Source organism: Diadema antillarum, unplaced genomic scaffold (assembly GCF_040938485.1).
Source record: "Diadema antillarum isolate AM-2024a unplaced genomic scaffold, OU_Dant_1.0 scf00000111, whole genome shotgun sequence".
Classification (NCBI taxonomy): Eukaryota; Metazoa; Echinodermata; class Echinoidea; order Diadematoida; family Diadematidae; genus Diadema; species Diadema antillarum.
This window is the reverse complement of record NW_027271000.1, coordinates 2,335,698-2,358,101: the sequence shown is the minus strand read 5'-3', so window position 1 is coordinate 2,358,101 and position 22,404 is coordinate 2,335,698. Positions and strand designations below refer to the sequence as shown.

General features: G+C 38.3%; 1 protein-coding gene across 1 annotated transcript in view; it reads left to right on the top strand.

The window, feature by feature from the left end:
* LOC139719514 (xanthine dehydrogenase/oxidase-like) overlaps window positions 1-22,404 on the top strand; it is a 94,080-nt gene that overhangs the window by 7,331 nt on the left and 64,345 nt on the right. Inside the window, exons 5-31 of the mRNA XM_071630930.1 lie at window positions 469-657; window positions 1,102-1,185; window positions 1,750-1,827; window positions 2,667-2,808; window positions 3,305-3,472; window positions 4,255-4,331; window positions 4,963-5,062; window positions 6,033-6,139; window positions 6,794-6,981; window positions 7,373-7,538; window positions 8,491-8,580; window positions 9,281-9,398; window positions 10,118-10,169; window positions 10,603-10,729; window positions 11,274-11,393; window positions 11,871-12,092; window positions 12,678-12,811; window positions 13,243-13,417; window positions 14,552-14,743; window positions 15,799-15,944; window positions 16,418-16,499; window positions 17,029-17,253; window positions 17,999-18,073; window positions 18,668-18,720; window positions 19,449-19,629; window positions 20,337-20,525; window positions 20,929-21,096. Coding sequence (XP_071487031.1) covers window positions 469-657; window positions 1,102-1,185; window positions 1,750-1,827; window positions 2,667-2,808; window positions 3,305-3,472; window positions 4,255-4,331; window positions 4,963-5,062; window positions 6,033-6,139; window positions 6,794-6,981; window positions 7,373-7,538; window positions 8,491-8,580; window positions 9,281-9,398; window positions 10,118-10,169; window positions 10,603-10,729; window positions 11,274-11,393; window positions 11,871-12,092; window positions 12,678-12,811; window positions 13,243-13,417; window positions 14,552-14,743; window positions 15,799-15,944; window positions 16,418-16,499; window positions 17,029-17,253; window positions 17,999-18,073; window positions 18,668-18,720; window positions 19,449-19,629; window positions 20,337-20,525; window positions 20,929-21,096 — 3,648 coding nt within the window. The remainder of the gene's footprint in view (window positions 1-468; window positions 658-1,101; window positions 1,186-1,749; window positions 1,828-2,666; window positions 2,809-3,304; window positions 3,473-4,254; window positions 4,332-4,962; window positions 5,063-6,032; window positions 6,140-6,793; window positions 6,982-7,372; window positions 7,539-8,490; window positions 8,581-9,280; window positions 9,399-10,117; window positions 10,170-10,602; window positions 10,730-11,273; window positions 11,394-11,870; window positions 12,093-12,677; window positions 12,812-13,242; window positions 13,418-14,551; window positions 14,744-15,798; window positions 15,945-16,417; window positions 16,500-17,028; window positions 17,254-17,998; window positions 18,074-18,667; window positions 18,721-19,448; window positions 19,630-20,336; window positions 20,526-20,928; window positions 21,097-22,404) is intronic.

Here is a 22,404-nt window from a genome sequence, read left to right as displayed (position 1 = left end):
TACGGAATTCCTGGATCCGCCCCTGAATAAGTTATGTAAGTTTCAAATGATAGGAAATCAAACTTTTTGAGATAATCGATATAAGAAAATCATTTACAGAAAGAAAGAAAGAAAGAAAGAAAGGAAAAATAAAAAATTCGGACAAAAAGAGGTGATCGGGGAGCATTAACGGATCACCTAATGAAATGATTATATGTATCAATTACATTGCCTCACAAGTCTACCGAATACCAATAACCTGTATAATACTTCTTCACAAATTAGTGGTCTTCTTGAAGTGAACATGAAAAATAGTAAGTTTTTTTCGTAACGCTAGATGTTTGAAAAATGTTGATAACCTAACGGTGAGGGGGAAGGATTGTACGCGCTGAATTTTTGTCCAATACTTTTTTTTGGGGGGGGGTGGTACCAATCACCCTATGATGTGTCTTTATTCATTTCTTGTTCTATTAAAATCTTTTACCTCAGGAGCGCATAGCCAAGGCTCACGGAACCCAGTGTGGTTTTTGCACCCCTGGTATGGTGATGTCCATGTATGCCCTTCTGAGAAACAACCCTCAGCCGACGATGGAAGAGGTTCAAGCAGCGCTTGAGGGAAACCTGTGTCGCTGTACGGGCTACCGACCCATCCTACAGGGATATAAGACATTTACGGAGGTAGTATTAGATTAGTTACATAGTTGCGTTATTGTTACAGCCACTATATCGTTACAAAAGTGTCGCAGAATTGGTAATGATAGAGGTTCGATTCATACAAGGGAACTGTCTCATTGGTCTGAAAATGTTATGATATTACATATTGATTTACAGTTATATAGTTATATCTTGATAATTGCTGAAGAAACTGTTTGGGAAACATTTCATACTCTGACGGTTATAATAACTGTCAACATGATTTTACTTTTCAACTTCAAGCGTCAGAAGACATTTGTGATACTTGTATCAATGGTCTGTTAATGGCTGATAAGTACAACTAATGCAAACATGATTTTATCTACAATATCCAAAGAGGAGTCACTTAACTGCCATGTTATCAGACAATAAACATTTGAAGGTACATCAAACTGCGCAATCTGCACGTATGATATGTTTACTGCGTAGGACTTCTGTTGCGGAGGAAAATGCAGAAGTGACCAAGATCTACAATATGGAGGCAAGGGTGACAACAGAAATGACGAGGACACGGTGAGAAAGATTGAAGTATACAGAATTCGGGAATGTGAAATATCATGGGGGTCAAAGTCGCGCAGCTTTCTAAATTATTTACAGATAATCCTTGTTAATCAACGAATGGGTGATTACAGTACGATGATTATCTACACAGTATAGAGTTTCCACGTTGAGTTCGTCCTCGTGGTGAGTCAGAAGACGCTTAAAGGCCACCACACACTATACGACTTTCGGTCGCACGACTGACCGATTTGGGATCTGAAATAAATCACAGAAGCCTCAGAATGAACGCGTTTGTTTATTTCAGATCAAAAGTCTGTCAGTCGTACGACCGAAAGTCGTCTAGTGTGAGGTGGCTTGAAGATTCACCTCCCCACCGTAAGCACGCGTGTGAGTTGGTTTGTACACAATTTATCTTTATAAGCAAAGATTTATTTTAGTGTGTTTTTAGGATTATTATTTTGAGCCGGGGGGGGGGGGGGGGTGGCTGAAGATAATGAATGATGAATGGATGATAACATCTAATGCATTCTCTTCCAGCTTTTCAACATTTTTAGATATACCTTTTCCCCCATGCAGCCTGCTGTTCTTTTCGACCCGAATGACTTGGCAAAGTATGACCCCACCCAAGATATCATTTTCCCGCCAGAGCTAATGGTAAGATAAGATTACCTTATATTGGAAATAATAACCAGTTTGCTTGTATTAATGTTTACTATAGAAGGGGTTTTAACTCTGTCCCTCATCTACAAACACGAGCAACATTTGTAAAGACAGATTAAAATGCAACGTAAATTCTACACGAGCGTTTGTAAAATTTATCAGTATTTCTCCCCCGTTTGGTTATCCATAGACCCATGAAAAGGCAGTGCTGTATTATCTGTCAAGTCAAGTTAAATGTTTTGAAACATTGACGCGATTGATAAGTTCAAATTATCAATCTTTGAAGCGTCAGCACTTTTTCATACCATTAAGAATAGATCTATATATATTTTTTTTCATACACATCGATAAGTCCATAGTACAGTGCGTATCAGCATGGTACAAAATGGCGAACATGAAATGCATTTACTTTTAAGATAGAATATGATGTACATACCCTTATGATACCGAAATAAAATGCAATTCAGATTTCATGTAATTACCATATGACGCAGTTAAGTTACCTCGATTTGTTTGAAGATTTCGTCATTGCGGTTCTTCAAAAGACGTATTTTGTATATAAACTGGCTGAATTCCTGTTAATTTAAACAAAGTAGAAAAAAGAGTTCCCGCAGAGTACACTGGTGTGTTAAAGGATTTGTGACACAGTGTTACTACACCGTGGATAATACCATGACGATCTTTTCTCTATAACATGATTAGTAACAATAATTGTTAGTATCATTTACTTTTCTATAGTTTACACATTCCATTTTATCTGATTCAATAATCCTGAAAGTTGTCTTTTCAACTTAGATCATTTGAAATAATTATAATGTCCCTTATATGTTCAGCTTGCGTCAAGCGACATCCAGAAATCGCTCGTCTTTCGAGGAGAACGCGTGACGTGGTACAGACCAGTCAGCCTACAAGAGGTGCTGGAACTCAAAACAAAGTTCCCAGATGCCAGGCTGGTGGCTGGAAACACCGAGATCGGTAATGATTCACACAACAGCCATACTTTATACCACCGGAATTAGTTTGCATTTTTACCTTGCATTGAGGAAAAGAGGATATATTCATTTTCATTTTAATGTCACTGCAGTATGAGGCCAAACAAAAACAAAACACATAAAAAAGAGAGAAAAAGGAAAGAAAGAAAGAAAGAAGGAAAACACAAACACACACGAAATTGAAGAACTGATAACCCACATCCAGATTGTCAAGGATCATGTTATATAAAATGAGTTGTTGAATCCCGAAGATTCCAAAGATGCATGTGCAGACATGATGTCCTCACTGGAAACTGAAGGCATTGCTTGTCATTAACACTTCTGTACCACTTTGTCCGGACTACCTTGCTGAACCGTCGATTAACATCCTTTACCCCTGACATTTGTCCTAAGTATTTTTTTTTTTTTTTGGTTTATTTTTGTTATGCGCACTCGTATCATGATGTTGACAATAATTTCATTTCTTCCATATACCGAAGGTATCGAAATGAAGTTTGGCAACCGAGTGTATTCCACGCTCGTCTCCATTTCACACGTACCGGAACTTACCTCGATGGAGGTCAGCGATGACGGGGTCGTGATCGGGTCGTCTGTCACTCTCTCTCGGCTGGAGCAATTCCTGAAGCCTATCATCCACAACCACCCAGGTGTGATAGTAGGATAACACTGTTGTTCATTAACCAGTAGACTTCATAAAAATGCGTCTGTCTTCCAAGATTTATGTTCAGATAAGAAATACGAGCTTTCACTTATCAGTTGACTCAGTCAGGCGGTGCAGTTTGATTTCAGAAAATGAGTTCCGTTCTACTCATAGTTTCCTATATGATTTTCTTGATAAGTGTTCCACGTCTTAACAGAATTAGGTGAGGCAATGGATTTACATAATCAAAGAACCCTCAGAAAGGTAGGATATTACATCTCCCCAAGGTATGCCAAACGCTTCATGCTTGTTATAAAATTTTGTTTAAAAACATTTTACATTGCTTTGGATATTTTTTCTGTAAGGTTAAGGAAATTCAATACAGCAATGATACAAGATTTGTTTATATGTATGGAGATACAATGTAATGGTAGGAATCTGATGAACGCATTGATGTGATTATGAATAATGTTTGTTTGATTGTCTTATTTTGTTGTGAATTCAAGTGTCACTTTCTTTGCGTCAATATCACTTTGATTAGGAATGCTATTATCCCACTAATTATTTTCATTGCCATCGAATTTTACCTCGTAGTTTTTCGATGCCACTCTTTTTTCCCCCTATTGAAGGAAGATATAAATATCCAGTTCCTAGCTTAATTGTTATCATGTTTGTTCCCGATCCTAATAGTACAATGGTATACTAGTAGTAGGGGGAAAGTCTGAATAATATTTCCGTTTTCTCCGTCACTTTCTGATAAACGACTGCTAATCACTACCTCTTTCTCAGGGCACAAGACTAAAGTGTTCTCTGCTATTGTGGAGATGCTTCGTTGGTTTGCTGGTTCGCAGATTAGAAACATGGCGGTAAGCGTTGTGTCAATGAGTTTCCGTCGTTAAGTCAGCTGATGACTCTTAGTTATAAGCATTGCATGTAAGACGCCGTTTAATCTAAGGGCGCGTGCATGCTGTACTTGAAATTACGAGGCACGTTCATGTGTGCAAAGTTCCATTAACTATGATGTTATGATGTTATGATGTCTGTGTGGAGGTGGGGGGGGGGGGGGCGGTTGTCAGGGGTTGTGATAAATGATTCTTGGTCAGCGACCCCCTGGACAATGATTACCTTCTGGATAACTTTCCCCTCCCATCAACTACCTCCCAAGGACAATTACCCTTAATAGAACTAGGCCTAAAACCATCAGTACCAAGACAGAAAGAGAAGGTAGGCCTACATAAGATTATAGAAAGATAGAGGTAAAAGTGAATGGAAAAATAAAGGGAAAATTAAGAAACCGTATGTGAATAAAGGGAAATGATAACAACAGGAAGCAATATGTCTTCTGAATAGGGTCTTCTAACCTGGGTTTTAATTGCAAAAGGTACATGGAGTTAAAATTATGGTCTAATTTACAGAGCAGAGTATGCCCAGTCAATTTGTTGGAACATATTTCATTGAACCCGTAACACTGTTCGTTTCATCGTCTCACTCTGAAAGGCTGTTGGAGGAAATATTGTGACTGGTAGTCCAATCTCAGACCTGAACCCCATCTTTCTGGCAGCAAGATGTAAACTGGAGCTGGTGTCACAGTCGAGAGGTATGTGTAATTGTATTACCCATTGGTGTTACTTTGTGGTGACAGTGCCAATAGTGTGAGATCTTATGTAATGTGCGTCGATTTTACTGATACCATCTGATGTCGGTTGGCTTCCACGTTTTCATCTTCAACTAAGATGGCTAAATGGGATTTATGTTAAGGTATTCGTTTTATCGCATTATCATTTGCAACATCCTTGTTGCACAAGGAACTACTGGTACATTGCCAAAGAGACAGCATGATTGCATGAAAGAAAGCATTGATAGACGCTCACAAAGCAAAGATTTAATGCACAGAAATAAATCCAATCACAATATGTCATATCGGCACTAACAGCATAACGTACGCTATAACCCGGAGGTCCGGCAAAGGTCACATGCTGATTTGCATTGCACACAATTATTAAGTTGAAGGATGGGGAGATGTATAGAAAACAAATGAAAGAGAAAGTAACAAACATATAAATCTTGCTTCACCCAGAAAATAAAACAATTTCCTCTTCATAGCGCAATAAAAAAGAGAAGTTGGAGTAGACTGAGAGGAGATGGGTGAGAGGGAAGAGATAATGAGCGAAGAGTGAGAGGGAGAAGAAAAGTGGGAATGGCGGATAATGAAGGTGGGAAGAATAAATTGAGGACGTGTGTGGAGTGGAAAGAGGAGTCGGAGAAAGATAAGAGTGGGAGGGTGTTGATAGATTTACATGGAATGGAGAGAGAGAGGGATAGGACGGGATCAAGGAACGGGTTGATGGAGTGTGGAAATGAGGAAAAAGAAGGGGGCAAGCTATACAGAGAAGAGGATGAGAAGAATAAGAGAGAGAGCGAAAATCTGCCAGTATAGCGTCAGGAGAGAAAGAAAAAGGGAAGCGTATTTCCCAATGCTGCAAAACATTTTTTCAATCGTTTAATCAATCATTCTATTCATATGAAGTTATTAATGTCAAGGTGAATTCTTTTTCATATGTAATGAGGTTCTCGCTATGTGACGATGGACGAGAATTTCTTCACTGGTTACCGCCAAAACATCTTGATGCCGGACGAGATTCTCCGAGCAATAACCATCCCATACACCCGTCAGGTTAGCATTTATCCACAACTTATCCGTATACAGAGCTGCCAAGTAGTATTCTTACCGTGTTTAGTATGTTTGTACTCATCAAATTGAAATTATTTATGTCTCTTTTAACGAAAGATATGGTGCGTTCTTTTTTAATATGATGCTTTGTGTGTGCATTTCTCCCATTTATTTACCAAAATAAAGTTTCTGTATTCAAAAGTGATATTATTGTAATGCGCATCACTACCTGTATGCGTCATGATAATGATTCATTAACTTTTGCTGCAATGCTGATAAGACTGCTTGAGTGGTTCACAGACATGTTCAGTTCCTTCACATTTACTAGCAAATAAATCATAAGTACATTTAAGAGAAATTGTAAAGCTTCATACCGCCAAATAATGACAAAACCACTCAGATATGAGTGGCGATGCATTTCACTTGCAATATCTATCTGACGTTGAAGAAGAAATGTTCACAGAACTCCATTGTTATGATCATTATACCTCGAGTGATCTCGCAGCAACTTCAACATCTGGGGAGATGAACACACCACCATCGTTTAAATTACACGCTATATTGAAGGTTTTCGAGTCATTGGGCATGGAAAGCAGCATGGCCATTCACGTCCCTACATTCACTGAAGGAATATTTTTATCCTGTTTGAATACACAGAACGAATATTTCTTCGCCTTCAAACAATCCCCACGCCGTGAAGACGACATCGCGATCGTCAATGCCGGGATGAGAGTTGTCTTCGGAGGAGGCGACACCGCCGTCGTTGACGATGTCAGTCTGGCGTTTGGTGGCATGGCCATCACCACGGTGATGGCCTCGAAGACGATGGCATTGATGAAAGGGAGGTGAGGAATCGATTTCTGGAACACACAACAGGAACGTACGCATGCAAGTTGTGTTCACAGAAAGACAAATTTTTATTCCATCATCTTAAAATATCAAACTGGCTGAAGTCAATATTTCAGCAGACGGGTTGGTTTACAAAACATTAAACTTTGATTTCTGCGTTATCCGCCACCCCCGCGCTGATTTTACAATCGAAAATGTCCAGAGTTGATCTCTCTTTTTTTATCATTATTCGTTCTAAATATGAATCGAAGAGGAAAAACCTCATGGCTCATTTAAAACTGAATGTTTAAGAAGTACATTCTTTTTGAACTTTTGAAACTTTTAAAGATATGTTCAGCGAAATAATGCAAAGCTACCCGATATTTTTTCCCTCGACGTTACATGCAGATCATGGGACAACAGCATGCTAGAAGCCGCACTGTCTTCACTGGAGAACGATCTACCGCTCCCTGCCGGAGCGCCCGGGGGTATGGAGACGTACAGAAAGTCTCTCACCCTGAGCTTCTTCTTTAAGTTCTATCTCATGGTCCTGGACCAGCTTGGTACTGATCAGGTTAGTACCAGAAATTGTTGTTCACTTGTGTAAGTCCTGAAACAACGTTTTAAAAGAACACATGAAGTCCTAGTATTCTATCGACATAATTATAATGAAGGAACGAAGACGGGGGTGGAGGAGGAGAACCCCCGGAAAAACGCGAAGGTGTGCAATAATGTCGTTGTGTCCACTTGTGCAAGCTGGAGGCTGCGCAATCCATATCGTGGTGACTCACGTTACATAACTACCAAACTTACATTTGTGGTTGTTTTTGTTTGTATATTTCTTGGGTGGTGGGTGAGGGTGAAACCAAACTGATGACCTAAACCACACGCGTAATGGTCTAGTGTCAACCAGTGAACGATGAATTTCCGTAGTGGACAAAAAAAAAAAAAAAGAAAAAAAGAAATTGTAGTTCAATTTTATTCTTGAGTGAAGTTATTGTTTTCCCCTCTCTCTCGTAAGCCCATTCTTGAAAATCAAAAAAAAAAGCATCAACAACAACAAAAACACACCCTATTCTGTGATTTCAGAGTTTAGTGTTCATTCATATATTTTTTTTTAGTGATGACAATGTAAGTGATGTCTTGTAATACCTGTTAAATGCCCTATACGCTAAATGTATGACAAGGAAAACATTCTGATCAGATAGTCGTTTTGATAGTGATCTAGAAATTCGTTTCATTGATTGGTATAATCATCTAAATTGGTAGTTTTCTCATTTCATCAAATTTATTATACATCTTTCTTCTTAGAATCTAATAACAAACTGTTATATCCACCTGTTCACACTCCATAAGTTTCAATCATTGGAATGCAGTGTGCATGCAGTACTTAGTAATTGTTCCTACCTTGAGCAAAACTCTTCGAGGTTAGTCTGGAGGTCAGGAATATCCTTCGTTCATGGAGGTATTCGTAAAATTTGAATGTGTTAGTAAAAAGACGTGTATCAATCGAATCTTTCCATCAGCCTGCCCAAAATGCTTCTGTGTCGTCTCGGGAGAGAAGTGCTATTTCTCCTTACCAGGCCCTGCCAGTCGACGCTGCCCAGGTTTTCGAGGTAAGCACTACTTCCATCAATTTCCTGCAATCGATACTTCACGTTTGACAAAATGAATCCTTGAGATCAAATGTGTAGTAAATAAAAGGGAATTAAAACCAAACTAACAACATTCACGTAATCGAATGACCGTACTGCTCACCGCGAGGGAGCGGAAAGCTGCCTTTAGACATTGGCCACACTACGCAGTGCTCTGTAGGATAAACTCCTTGAAAACCTTACTGATTGCTATGACCAACACACACACCAGTCGACTGTATGCAGCAGATGTTTTTTTTTTCAGTCACATAAAATATAGTGGTCACATTTCAGAGCAAAAATACAGTAAGATTAAGTACAATACTATATAGTTTAGACACCTCATTATGCGTATGTTTTATATTTCATATTGATGGATCATACTGTGACACGTACTGTACAGGGCATGTGCCAGTAACACAAGCAGCAGGAATTCAAAATGTTGATCTCCGGAGCAGCTGTGTCAAGAGTCCTTCGTTGATAGTGATCATCATGGTGACAATGATGACAATAATATTCAGAACAACAATAATAGGCCTAGATTATCATTTGAAATTATAAACATATACTCTGGCTTAGACTGGTAAGTTTTACGGCAAACTGCGCGTCAGTAATGTGGCGTTATTTCTTTCTTTCTTTCTTTCTTTATTTCTATCTCTCTTCTTTTTTATCAACCTTTAAGAAACCTGCTCCTGGACAGCCGAGCCGGGATCCTGTCGGCCGACCAGTTGTACACAAGGCCGCCCTTCAGCACGCCACGGGAGAGGCTGTCTACGTAGATGACATCCCGGATGTATGGGGTTAGCAGAAATGATTTATTTCTTTTCAGTAATAATTTGCCGCCGTCATATACATCCGCTGTCAATTTAGCCTGTCAATGAGCGAGTAGGAATATCAATCATCGAAAAAAATTGCGAGAATGAGCTTTATGTATACTCTGATTCAATCCTCCAATTACCTCTAACTTCAAAATCCCATTGTTGCTTTACACAATTGTCTTGCCTTCTCATGTAATATGGAATCTAATGAAGACGCGTAGGTTATCGCCATTAATACAGCTTGTAATGATACCAAATGCAATCAATAATGGTGATAAAATGCAAAACGATTTATGAAAATGAAACATACAAACATCAAGTTCAAGTTCAAGTTCAAACATCATCTCCTTCCAAGTCCCAAGAACTTCCAACTCACAAGTCCAAGAACATGATTACGACTACGCTCGCAGACCCATGTTCATCTATTACAATATGTAGTACATTCGGTCATACTGTACTTCTAACAGAGATAACATAGGTAGGCCTACTGTTGTTTCTTCTGTTTGTGACCTAATTTGATTCCCTGTAGAGTAACGCAGCCGGGGTTTCTCGCTCATCCACCCCAGCAGATTTCCTTCAGTCAATGTGATCACTCTTCCTTTGTCTATCCCTTGGTTTGCCACAGATAGCTTTAATTTGGTCGGCGATGACTGTAGACCACAAAATTATATCAGCTTTTACCCTATCATTTTGTACAACAGGTCAGCTCTACATGTCATTTGTTTACAGTCGGCGGGCACATGCGAAAATCATGTGAGTACCATGATACTGGGCATAATGACTCCCGTAATCAGGTATGAGCAGTTACAAAATTAGATCTATATGCAGTATGTATGTATGTGTGTGTGTATGTGTGTGTGTGTGTGTGTGTGTGTGTGTGTGTGTGTGTGTATGTGTGGATGTATGAAGATTAAAGGCCACTGCACGACTTTCGGTTAAAGGCTGACCGACCTTGGATCCGAAATAAATCACAAAAGCATCAGAATAAATACGCTTGTTTATTCCAGATCCATAATCTGTCATTCATGCGACCACAAGTGTGGCCTTAACATGCAACGCTGCGTACTTTAATTATGGAGACCAGGACTTTGGGAATGGAGGCTTTTTATATTGATTGACTGATTTTTGACAATGTAATAAACTGAAAACTGACCTAAAGAAGAATAACTTTTTGATTTTTCTCCAGCTCTCTGGATCCGTCAGAAGCTTTGTCCCTAGAGGGTGTTCACGAGTTCGTGTCGGCAAGCGATGTTCCCGCCAGCAACATTGTCGGTGCGCTCTTCCCCGAAGAAGAATTGTTTGCGTCAGAAGAGGTAAGTAGGATATGGCATTTGGTACCACAACACCAAACGACTTTGGAGTCTCTTTTTTTTTAGATACCCCATACCCGTTTTCATTTTGAAAACCAAAAACGCGATGTGGCATGCGTAATGTGCGTGTTGTTGTTGTTGTTGTTGTTGAGTTGTTATTTTTTAAAGGGGGAACTGGAAACTTTATGTTTCCTCACTCAGATAGTTGTTGTTTTAAAAACTAAGAAAAAGAAAAGACTCAGTTTAAGTGCGTGTTATTTCATTACCATGGGACTTGTAGATGCAGGATACATGCAATGACTACAAAGAGTGTCAGATGAACATCAAAGTTGTTGAATATGTAGTTGTATGAAATACCTTATGCACGTATTTTGTGTAGCCCTGCATATTTTACTTTTTTTTCTCACTTAATTCAAGTCTACTGGTGTTCATATATCATATCTTATTCTGGGATATTATACTGTAGATGATGCAGTATACAAGCTTAAGACAGGAATACTACATCGAATAATCGATTTCAATTGATTTGTTGTCGTCATTCTCGTAGGTATTCCATGTTGGACAGCCAATCGGAGCCATCTTAGCAGAATCGCAAGCCCTAGCACGACGAGCCGCCAACCTTGTGAAAATTGAATTCGAAGATCTGGACGCCGTAATTACGATCGAGGTGAGGATTACTCTGATATGTCTTCCAGGCGTGTAGTTAGAATGACGTGGCTGTGTTTCAACCCCTACTGCCAAACTTGTAGACAATTTCAAAGAGTTGTACATTTTTCACTCGGAATTAATCAACAAACATGACCATGTAATGTGGACTAATTATTGGTGTACCGTTAGGATTTAAGTCTTTCAAGTGATCATACAAACATTTTAGGGAACAAGGGATTTTGTCACTGTGTTAACGTGAAGACGCTTTACTGTTTTTTCCGTTTTGTGCATTAAACCACCGGTTCGAATAATGTGTGTATAAATTTGCATTTGTGTTTATTCTTTTCTCTCTTTTTTTTTTGATGGCATAGACCTACGTTTGATTCTGTGATTTCCAAGAAACTTGCCATGCGGAATAGAAAAAATGAACAATAAATACAAACAGGTATCAGGAGCTCTTTTCTCTCGAGTTTTGTGAAACGCGTTTTTATTTCAGGAAGCAATCGAAAAGGAATCGTTCATGGGAGAACCGATTATCGTTGAGCAAGGTGACCCTGTGGAGTCTCTTAAAACCTGTGATCACGTGATCGAAGGTGAGGTGAAGGTCGGAGGTGAAGAACATTTCTACCTCGAGACGCAGTGTGCATTTGTCATTCCGAAAGGAGAAGACAAAGAAGTTGAAGTGTTTTCCTCAACCCAACATCCCACCAATGTTCAGGTGAGTGGAATCATTACAATATAAGTAAGAATTTTAGTTAAGACACGCCAACAACAAACACTTAAACAAGATTACGACCATACATAGTCATCGGGAATTAAAAGAAAACTTCGTTGGTCAAGATTTGCGTTTCTACTTTTAAAGAAGAGAGTAAAATATTTTGTCAAGAAACCATGCTAGCACGTGTATTATTATTATTATTATTATTATTATTATTATTATTATTATTATTATTATTATTATTTATTCGGCTTTCAATCACACATATCAATATTACATTTTTCGACATCAGAACATATACTCTTTCAAATCTTTTTTGTCAGTCAGTCCATTTTTTTTTCGTGCTTCTTCAGAATGTTATGATAGAGCCCACTTCTCACTTACCCGTTAGAAGGAAATTCCTGCCTTGTAATTCTGCAAGTTATCTTCCGATTAAACTGCAGTGATCGTTGTACAGACATGATCTGCCGCTCTCTACAGACATGTCAATTTAATTACAGTTACCAAGAGTTAGTCCTTATCTCTCTCCACCCCCCCCCTTTTTTTTTTCTCGCTCCCTCTTACTTCGCGTTTCTAACACTCTAGAGCATGGTGTCCAGTGTACTTGGCATTCCAGCAAATCGGATCACGTGCCGAGTGAAGCGTTTGGGCGGCGGATTCGGAGGGAAAGAACTGAGGTCTTCTCCCTTAGCTGCCGCATGTGCGGTAGCAGCAAACAAGTAAGATCATCTTTCCTGAACTATTGCTGCTGCTGATGAAGAGGATGAGGAGATGATGAGGATGATGATGAAGATTATGATAATGATGATTATACGAGGATGAGAATGATGATGATATTGGTGGTGCTTGTGGTAGTTATGAAGATGATGATGATGGTAAAAAAGTGATAATAGTCACTGAGAGGCAGAGGAGATAAGGACGATAGAGGAGAAAGAAGATAAAATTTATGTTAACAGCAAGAATATCCATTCTTCTTCATGAAAGCAACTGAATCAAGTCTTCATCTTTTTCTTACCTACCTTGTAACAAATAATTCCCAGTGCCAACAAATGCTCGTGTTAATTCATTTGGAATATAAAAGCAGGAATTTGGGTTTCACTCACAGTGTTTATGACATTACTTCAAGGAAATTATTCTGAATACCATGCAGGGTGGGACGACCAGTGCGATTCATGATGGACCGTGACGAAGATATGCAATCTACCGGAGGACGTCACCCTTTTGTAGGGCGCTACAAGGTTGGATTTACTACAGAAGGCCGGCTGCAGGCCTTTGACGTCAAGTTGTTTTCAAACGGCGGCTTCAGTTTCGACGTGTCACCGATTGTACGTATTCATCATATGTATGTATTTATGTCTGTAGGCCTATATTTATATATTTATATATATATATATATATATATATAATATATTTTATATATGTATGTATATATATATATATATGTAAATAATATATTTTATATATGTATATATATACATATATATATATATATATGTGTGTGTGTGTGTGTAATTGTGAATATAGTATATGTGGGAAACGAGTAATAAACTTGTATTATGGTATATCATGGAATTCAGTCTATGAGGATGTTCTTTGGTATTATTTTGATAGATCCTGACGAAGGTCGTATTAATAGGCCGAAAGCTTGAATGAAGGGAGCACAAGTTTAAAGTAAAGTCCGGCTCACGCCTCTCTTTTTTTTTTCATGATATATATGTAGAAAAGATGACGAAGTAGGGTAATAATACATTTCAGTCCAACAGTGCTATTTATTAAATATATATATATATATATATATATATATATATATATATATATAAACGGTTATACTTAAACACGCATAATGGGTTATACGTATGAATTTGCATTTAAATATGCATTTAAAACGAGTCCTTATGAACTCGAAGGAAAAAAAGTATAACGTAGTGTACGTTTGGAAATGAATTGTCAGTTTTGGTATAAACGAACATTATCTGTGGACACTCAAAGGGAAAACTATTGCGTGCAATCATATGAACTAAATGGTCTCATTCTATGCCTTCTGTGATTATTATTTTTCGCTTTTCCAGGAGGAACAAAAAACAGTGACAGTTCGTTATTCCGAAGGTTCGTTAGTCTAAAAATGGAAAAAGAAAACCTTCGTTATTCTGAAGGTTTGTTCTTTCAAAAAAGAAATATGATTCGTATTTTCGAAGATTCGTTATTTAGCACTTTTTTTTTTCATTTTCGGATTAACAAACAACTTTCGGAATAACGAACCTTTTTTCACTTTCGGAGTAACGAACCTTTAGAATAACGAAACTTCAGAATAACGACATAAATGTGCAGATAAACGAACCCTATTTCATTTCCAGGTTAAGGAACATCTAAGTTTGCGGAATTTTTGTGTTCCGGAATGACGAGCCTTCGGAATAACGAATATCATCCAGAAATTAATGCGTTTTTCTCTTCATATTAAGGTTATGAGTGTAGCCACGAAATTTTTCGACAACTGTTACCGGATGCCCGTATTCCGCATTGAGGGGCGCGTGTGTCGAACCAATATCTCATCCAACACGGCCTTTCGAGGTTTTGGGGCACCACAGGGGATGATAATCATGGAGTCGATCATGACCAATGTGGCCATCGAATGTGGAATATCGCAGGAAAAAGTACGTCTGCAGATTCTATTATGACTGCAAAGCCGAATTTGATAGTTTGTTCTGTCACTTTCCCCTGGTTATTCTTTTCTTTGCTCAATCCCTGCAAATGTTTCTCGATTTAAAAACTGCAATCCCTGTATAGGGTCTTTGCAAATCCCTTTTCTCGCACAAATTTCACAAAATAATACTATATTTTCACAAAGGATTCACAATTATTATCGCATTTTGTATTTGCAATGTCCCTTCAGGGCTTCCATTGTGTAGGGCCTATGCCATTGCTGTGTCAAATTGATCCGTTGCCTATTACGTGACATTCTATCATCAGTTATTACAAGTCAATAATTTGTCGAAATCTTACAGTGAATAGATGGGGTTATTTGCCTTCTGTATTACATGTATTACAGATCTTCGAAATATAGATTTTAACGTGAGATTTCTATGCCACGATGTGTGTTGAAAAGATCACTTGAACATTGTTTGCTTGGTACTATCACAACAGGGGCGGATCCAGGAGGAGCGCAACCGGCGCACGCCCCCCCCCCTTTATTTTTTTGTTGAAACAAAAGAAATAAAAAGAAAAAAATGGGGGGAGGGGTGCGTGCGCCCCCCCCCCTTTAATTTTGTAAACGCGCCCCCTCTTCACGGAATTTCTGGATCCGCCCCTGCACAGTGGAGTATTATTTTTGCTTACTGTATAATATGCACTTTGCTTTGGTGACAAACGTGACGTTGATAGCAGCGATATATTAATGTTTGCAAATCGACGTCCGAATTATAAAGGACCGAGATTATCTTAGGTCTGGTGATACTGTGTGTCATTTCATAAGGTAGAGAGATTCGTCGTTTAATACATGTCAGAGATTTCTTGTAAAGTCGTCGCGATTAATAATCGTATTCTCTTATGCCTATTTATATGTTATGCTTGCATCGCTTTGAAAAATGACATCTTATCACGGTAATTGTTATCTTTATTGGCATTATTATTACTATCATTATTACTAATATTAATATCATAATTATTATTATTTTCATCATCATCATTATGACTTCATTGTAAACATTAGGTACGCGAGTTGAATTTCTACAAAGATGGCGACATCGCCATGATGAACCAGAAGATCGAGAACTGCAATATCGAGAGATGCTGGGAACAATGTCTTGAGAAGAGCAACTTTTACACCAGGAGGAGAAATGTCGACATTTTCAATAGGTGAGATTTGTTGATATAACTAACTAAATGTATATGTATATATCAACCATAAATGCCCTACGACAAGGCTGTTATGACGAAAGATGTCTTAGCAGCTGATATTTATAGAGTAAATCATGTTAAGCGTATTCTACCCTGTATGTAGTCGTTGTCAAATGACCTGCACATTGAATGAAAACTTACTCCGAAAATGACATGCGGTATTCCAAGAGAAAATTTAGACAGATGAGGATCAAGATTCTATTCAATTTTCCGTTTTCTCCTTTAGGATCCTTTCTTTGTATTTTGATCGTATTTTATTGTTTTTACAATCATGAAGGGTTTATTTATTTATTCATTTATTTATTTATTTATTTATTCATTTATTTATTTATTCATTATTCATTTACGAGCATACAATTAATTGTAACTGTGGCTTCTTTCTGGCAATCGTTCTATGGCTCATATTCAGTTCTATTCTTTCAATGCCTAAGGGAGAACCGATGGAAGAAACGAGGACTGGCCATCATTCCCGTGAAATATGGCATTGGATGCTCACCTTTGTACTTTAATCAGGTAAATCAATCAATCGATGTATGAAAAGTCATGGCTGACATAATGATGTTTGATAAGTGTACAGAACAGGTTCAATGATGTTGTCAAATGCCAACGGGTTTTCCGACTGCATGGTTATTCAATGAATCGATATGCCTTTCTGTGGCCTTTATTATATTATTAAAACAAAACAAAAAATATTTGTATAACAAGTTTGTTATGAATATCAAACATGACATATTTATGAAAATATGTTTGCTAACAATTGCTCCTGTTGCTGCAACATTTTTTCTGTATTGTAGTTATTTAGGTACGGGAATAAACACTTGCTTTCAGCTGAAAAGCTGGTAGTCAGCATGTCCGTATAAGTTGCAAAAGGTTACGTGTATTGAAGTTGCTCCTTCAACACCAATACACTATACAGTCATGTAAATTTACGTATTTGGAAAGAACACAAATTATGTCGAAGTTTAACGTGAGCTAACGAGCGCAAGTTTGTTCCTTGCGTGAGTTATGACAAGTTATGTATATATTGTGAATTACCTCTCAGGGAGCAGCCCTGGTTCACATCTACATGGACGGGTCTGTCCTGGTGACCCACGGCGGGGTGGAGATGGGGCAGGGCCTGCACACCAAGATGATACAGGTGGCCGCTAGGACTCTGGGTATCCCAGAGGACAAAATTCACCTGTCGGAGACCAGCTCAAGCAAGGTGCCAAATACCCTGCCCACCGCGGCCAGCCTCGGTTCGGATCTTAACGGCGGAGCGGTGCAGGTATATAAACTTTCATAGTATTAGAGAATGGGCGGAAAGAACCCACATTTCGGAAGCTGAAGTCAAATGTTATTGCAGGGACCACCCTCGAGAGAGTAAGGCGGATGGAGAGTGGTTGTTCCTCTTGCAAATTCCGCTACTCATTGTGTTAGGTTGTAGGGTATCATGTCCATCGATGTAATCCTATCAAAGAAGATACATCTAATAGTCAACGAGCCTTGTTTTTACTCCCAATGTTTGACTGAAGCATTTCCAAGCTCTTGTACACCATGTATTAGCCTTTCCAGAATAGCCCATAGGCAGTCATATTTTTTGGCAAATAATGTAAATTGTGTAAGGTTCCCAGTGCAAACAGGCTGTTTTCAACGTTCTTAACCCAGTCGTTTATCGTGATTATAATTATCGGTAATGGCATCTTTATTCATTCCATGAAAATCATTCCTTGCAGCCCAAGGCTGAATTGAAAATAATATCGAGAAATGTCTGTATCATTGCCTGAGTAAGGTTATACCTTGGTAATCAGAACAAATTAGCCTAGATGTTTTGTGTTTGAAGAAAATATAAACTGATGGCGTATTGTCTGGATCATCTTGTATGTTAGATGAATGGGCAACATGTCACTTTTTTTTTTTACGAGACAGACGTTACATTTCTTGAATTAGTTGATGAGCACATATGCTCGATGAATTACTTGGTGGATTAGCAAGAATTGTAGACAACTTTTTAATCTTTTTCCACTATGAAGAACGCTTGTCACATCCTGCGAGAACGTTTGGAACCCATCATGTACGCCAATCCGAAAGGAACATGGAAGGAATGGGTAAGGCTGAAGTGGAATACTTATAATTTTTAGTCAAGTGGGACTGATATATTATGAAGACAGCAGGATAGAATTACAATAGTCTATATATAGGCCTACATCACCCAGTATCTTATCCTCAACCGGAATTTCTAACTCCCCTGTATCAGAGAGAACATTTTGTTCACTCTAATAATTGTGTCAAAAGACATTGCTAGGATAAGTATTCGTTGAGTGAAATCTCTCTTGGATGATCTACTATATGTAGCAATGTTATGATTAATGGTTTTGTACTAGAATCGTCATGCCTTCAACCTTCTACATGCATTTTATAAATCAAATATGTTTCAAAAACATTATGCAAAGATGATATCCATTTCAATTATGTTCATGCTATTTATTCTATTTTATACATTAGCTTATTATGTAATGTTATGTTCCAAAATTTGATTGTTGGACTAAATCATGTCAAGGGCGTCTCCTTGCCGTGGGTTCGGATGAATATGTCAAAATCAGATTTCTTTAAATTCGGTCTCTGCTTTTCAAGTTCTTAGCCAGGACGTATCTCATACGTTTCATTTGAAATCTCGCCCATATCTCCCACTCTTCTTTTAGGCGGAAGAAGCTTTCACCAACAGAATTAGTCTGTCAGCAACAGGCCATTACAGGTTAGTTAAACACAAAATATGTGTAAAATTATATTTGTGTACAGAGAGAGGGAGGGGTTATGGATCTATTCTCTTACATCCCTATTAATTCTGAAGACAAAGAAACAAAGTCCATTACTTTGGATTTCTTCCAACGGACTGGGTTTATTGTGTCAGCAAAATGTTTCAGATGTCTTAAAGCAGGAAATACACCATGGAAATCTTGGTAAAACTCAGGTGCAGTTGTTGAAGGCAATCCATTTTATTTTCAGGAGAATGAAGTGATGCAAAGTCCCCTCAAATATATTAGTGTTACATCATCAAGTCAGGATGCAGGGACTCCAAGCCTCGAGGTGGCATTTTCGTGTGACAAAAACAACAACAACAACAAACAAACAAACAAACGAAAATGGAAGAACTGTCCTAGCTAGGGAAGTTATATTTTCAAGCTTACAAATACATAATGAAAGAATTTTAAGGGTATTCAGTTTCATTTTGACGCAGGTGACGCAGGCTGCTGCTTTTAATTTCAACCCACCGCGACGCCAACAACATTCTTTTAGAAATAGAGATTACTTTCAAGAGGTTACTATCATATTCTGTAGTAAAAAATCACACTTAAAATTTCTTTTGTGTGTATGAGTTTCAGAATGATATGCCATGCAGTTACACAAAAATGGAAAAACCATGGAAATGTCAACCCTTTATGAAATGTAAGCTTTTCGGTTTCTTTCTGTTATTTTCTTCAGTACACAAGGATTAGACTTCGACGAGAAGACCATGACGGGAAAGTTGTGGCACTACTTTTCTTACGGGGCCGCTGCTTCCGAGGTGGAGATCGACTGCCTGACTGGAGATCATCGAACGTTGAGAACTGACATCGTGTTTGACGTCGGACAGAGCATCAACCCGGCTGTCGATATCGGACAGGTAAAGATATCTCCGAACGGAATCGCGCACAAAAGAAGAGAAAGAAATAGATCGCAAATGGTACTAGTATTCGACTGTTCCGGGGGTTCCATTGCATTTGCTCCTGCGACAATTACTCCCATGATATATCTGCATGCTAAGCCAAACGTAAATTCAACCCATAAACATAACCCTAACCCTAATCCTAATTCTCACATCAAACTAAACCTAAAACCCTATCACAACCCTAACCCTAACCCTAAGTCCTTAGAGAAAATAAGACCGGAGCAATTGTCGCAGGAGCAAATGTCGTGTCACCGTTCCGGGCGTCATGGACGTGATTGAGGATAGCTGTAATTAGCTATGTTGATGAAATATAAGTAAGTTGTTCTTCAATGAGTCTTTTGATTTAAAGCGTAAGATAATGATAGAACACAAGAAGTCCTGTCACAAAAGTAAAACGCAACATAGTTGTGAAAATTCATTGACACTGAAGAAAAAAAAAAAGGTCAGGAAGTACAACTGAATCATAATTTTCCTTCTTTTTTTTTTTCGTAGTAAAGTAAAGTTGATTTATTCCCGTACAAGTAAGGCCACGTTTTTAATTAGACATTTTGAAGCACGAACCCCAATATTGCTGTTGATGGAGAATCAGGGGACGTGTCAAAGATGGTTGATGTGGTTGTATTATGATTTTTGTGTTCTGATTTCCTCTATATCTAATGAAGATTGAAGGAGCCTTCATACAAGGCTACGGTCTCTACGTCTTAGAAGATCTTCGATGGACTCCAGAAGGGAGGCTGTTGACTGCAGGACCTGGTTATTACAAGATCCCTGGTTTTGGCAACATTCCAGCAGAATTCAACGTGACTCTCGTCAAGGGCGTGACCAACCCCACAAACATATGCTCCTCCAAAGTAAATCAACTCGTCGAATCATAATGTGGAATCCGTGACGATTTTTATTTTTACATTGCCTTACATTTTAGATTTACTTAAAAGGTTTTCGGAGTAATTCAGGTTTCAAGTTAGTGACCATACTGCTGCAAATACTGATGGTTTGCTTATGTGTGACTGGTGAACTTTAGTAAGCACGGTCTTGGCACCCTGGAATACACCATGCACTAAAACATGTAATTGAAATGAAGCCCAATTACGTCATCCATCGAACTGTATTACATGTGAGAATATGAATTTGATTCTAAGTATGTACCCAGCGTAACATACTCATTGAGGATTTACAGGTAATAAAATATTTTGATGATATATGTGTATATATTCATACTTTGTGTCATTTTGTATTCGTTTACTTATCCCACAGGCTATCGGCGAACCTCCCCTCTTCCTCGGCTCCTCGGTGTATTTTGCCATCAAGGACGCAATCATGGCGGCTAGGACTGAAGAGGGTTTGTCCGGTGACTTTCGTCTTGACACTCCAGCCGTGGCGGAGCGAATCAGACTGGCGTGCAGGGACCAGTTCACCAAGAGGGTGGGTCGAAAGATTAAGTACTACTCAATGTTCCAATTATCTGTGATACAAAGAGTAGAATAACAAATAAACACACCAACAAACAGTGTCAAATATTTCAGTGACATTGATGATATCGGTTGCAACCTTGTAATGCAAATTAGACAAGGCGTGATAGCATTTTGAGATGTTACAAAATCATTTCTCAGTCAATAATGATTTTTAAGCAACCTTAAATGTCAGCATTACTACTGAAATCCCAAAGATCCTTGAATCAGTGGATGCAATTCTTAGTGCTTTAAATTTCTTGTGAATAGAGTAAATTCGTTTGATTCTTCTATGATGTGATAATGCAGATGGAGCCCGTGTATAGATATTTGTCTATTATAAGAATCTGTTTGAAGCGCCATAAGATTTTCATAACCCTATATTTAGCCCCATGACGTATTATCATTTTTGTTTTCAAACTGTCTTACAGCCACTAATATTCTAATCCCTCATCCTGTTCTTGTAGTCTTTGTTTCCCCTTTTAGTCGAGAAGTTGAATGGTAAATAATTACCTGTAAAGCACTATACACGGCAATTTGCAACAATATTCAAAATCAAGCTTCAAATCATAATGCTAAAAAATAAAACTAAACGGAACATTTTGAAATACTACGGTAAACACACTTTTTGAAATGCATTTACAAGGTCTTATGACGTTTTTTGGTTGTCTGCCTGTTGTTGTTTTCATTCAGTTTCAAGAGCCAGAAGATGGGACGTATCAACCGTTTTTTGTCAGACCCTAGGAGATGGACTTTGCGGACTGCCTTCTCGAAACAGATGGATCAGCAACGTAAACAAAACGCAAGCTGCAAACCTCAACCAGCAGGCATAATAGCAGTAGAAAGTGCCAAAAAGCCCTGCATTTCAAGAAAACAAATTAGTGGTACAGATATCATCATTGATGCAGAGATATGCGTGTTGAATACCGTTTGCTGCTCGGTATTGAACCTCTGAATTGTACTCATATTAAGATTATGGATTATGCATTTGAAGTACACTATTGTATGTGCCTTTTGTGTCTATTACCGAATAGTGATGTAATGCCGCATGATATAATCTTGAATGTTTTCTGTGTTACATCGTGTAATGATCATATCCTTCAAAGTAACATAATCTCCTATACGACTACAAATATATCGTTTATTACCGAATGTAGAGACGTAATTGCAGTTACAGTTATTATGATTATAAGCGTATATTTCTTGATTTTAAAAGACATATACGAGAAGTGACTTCATACCTCATGTTGCTATTATATGATGCTGACTGGCTTTCAGGTTC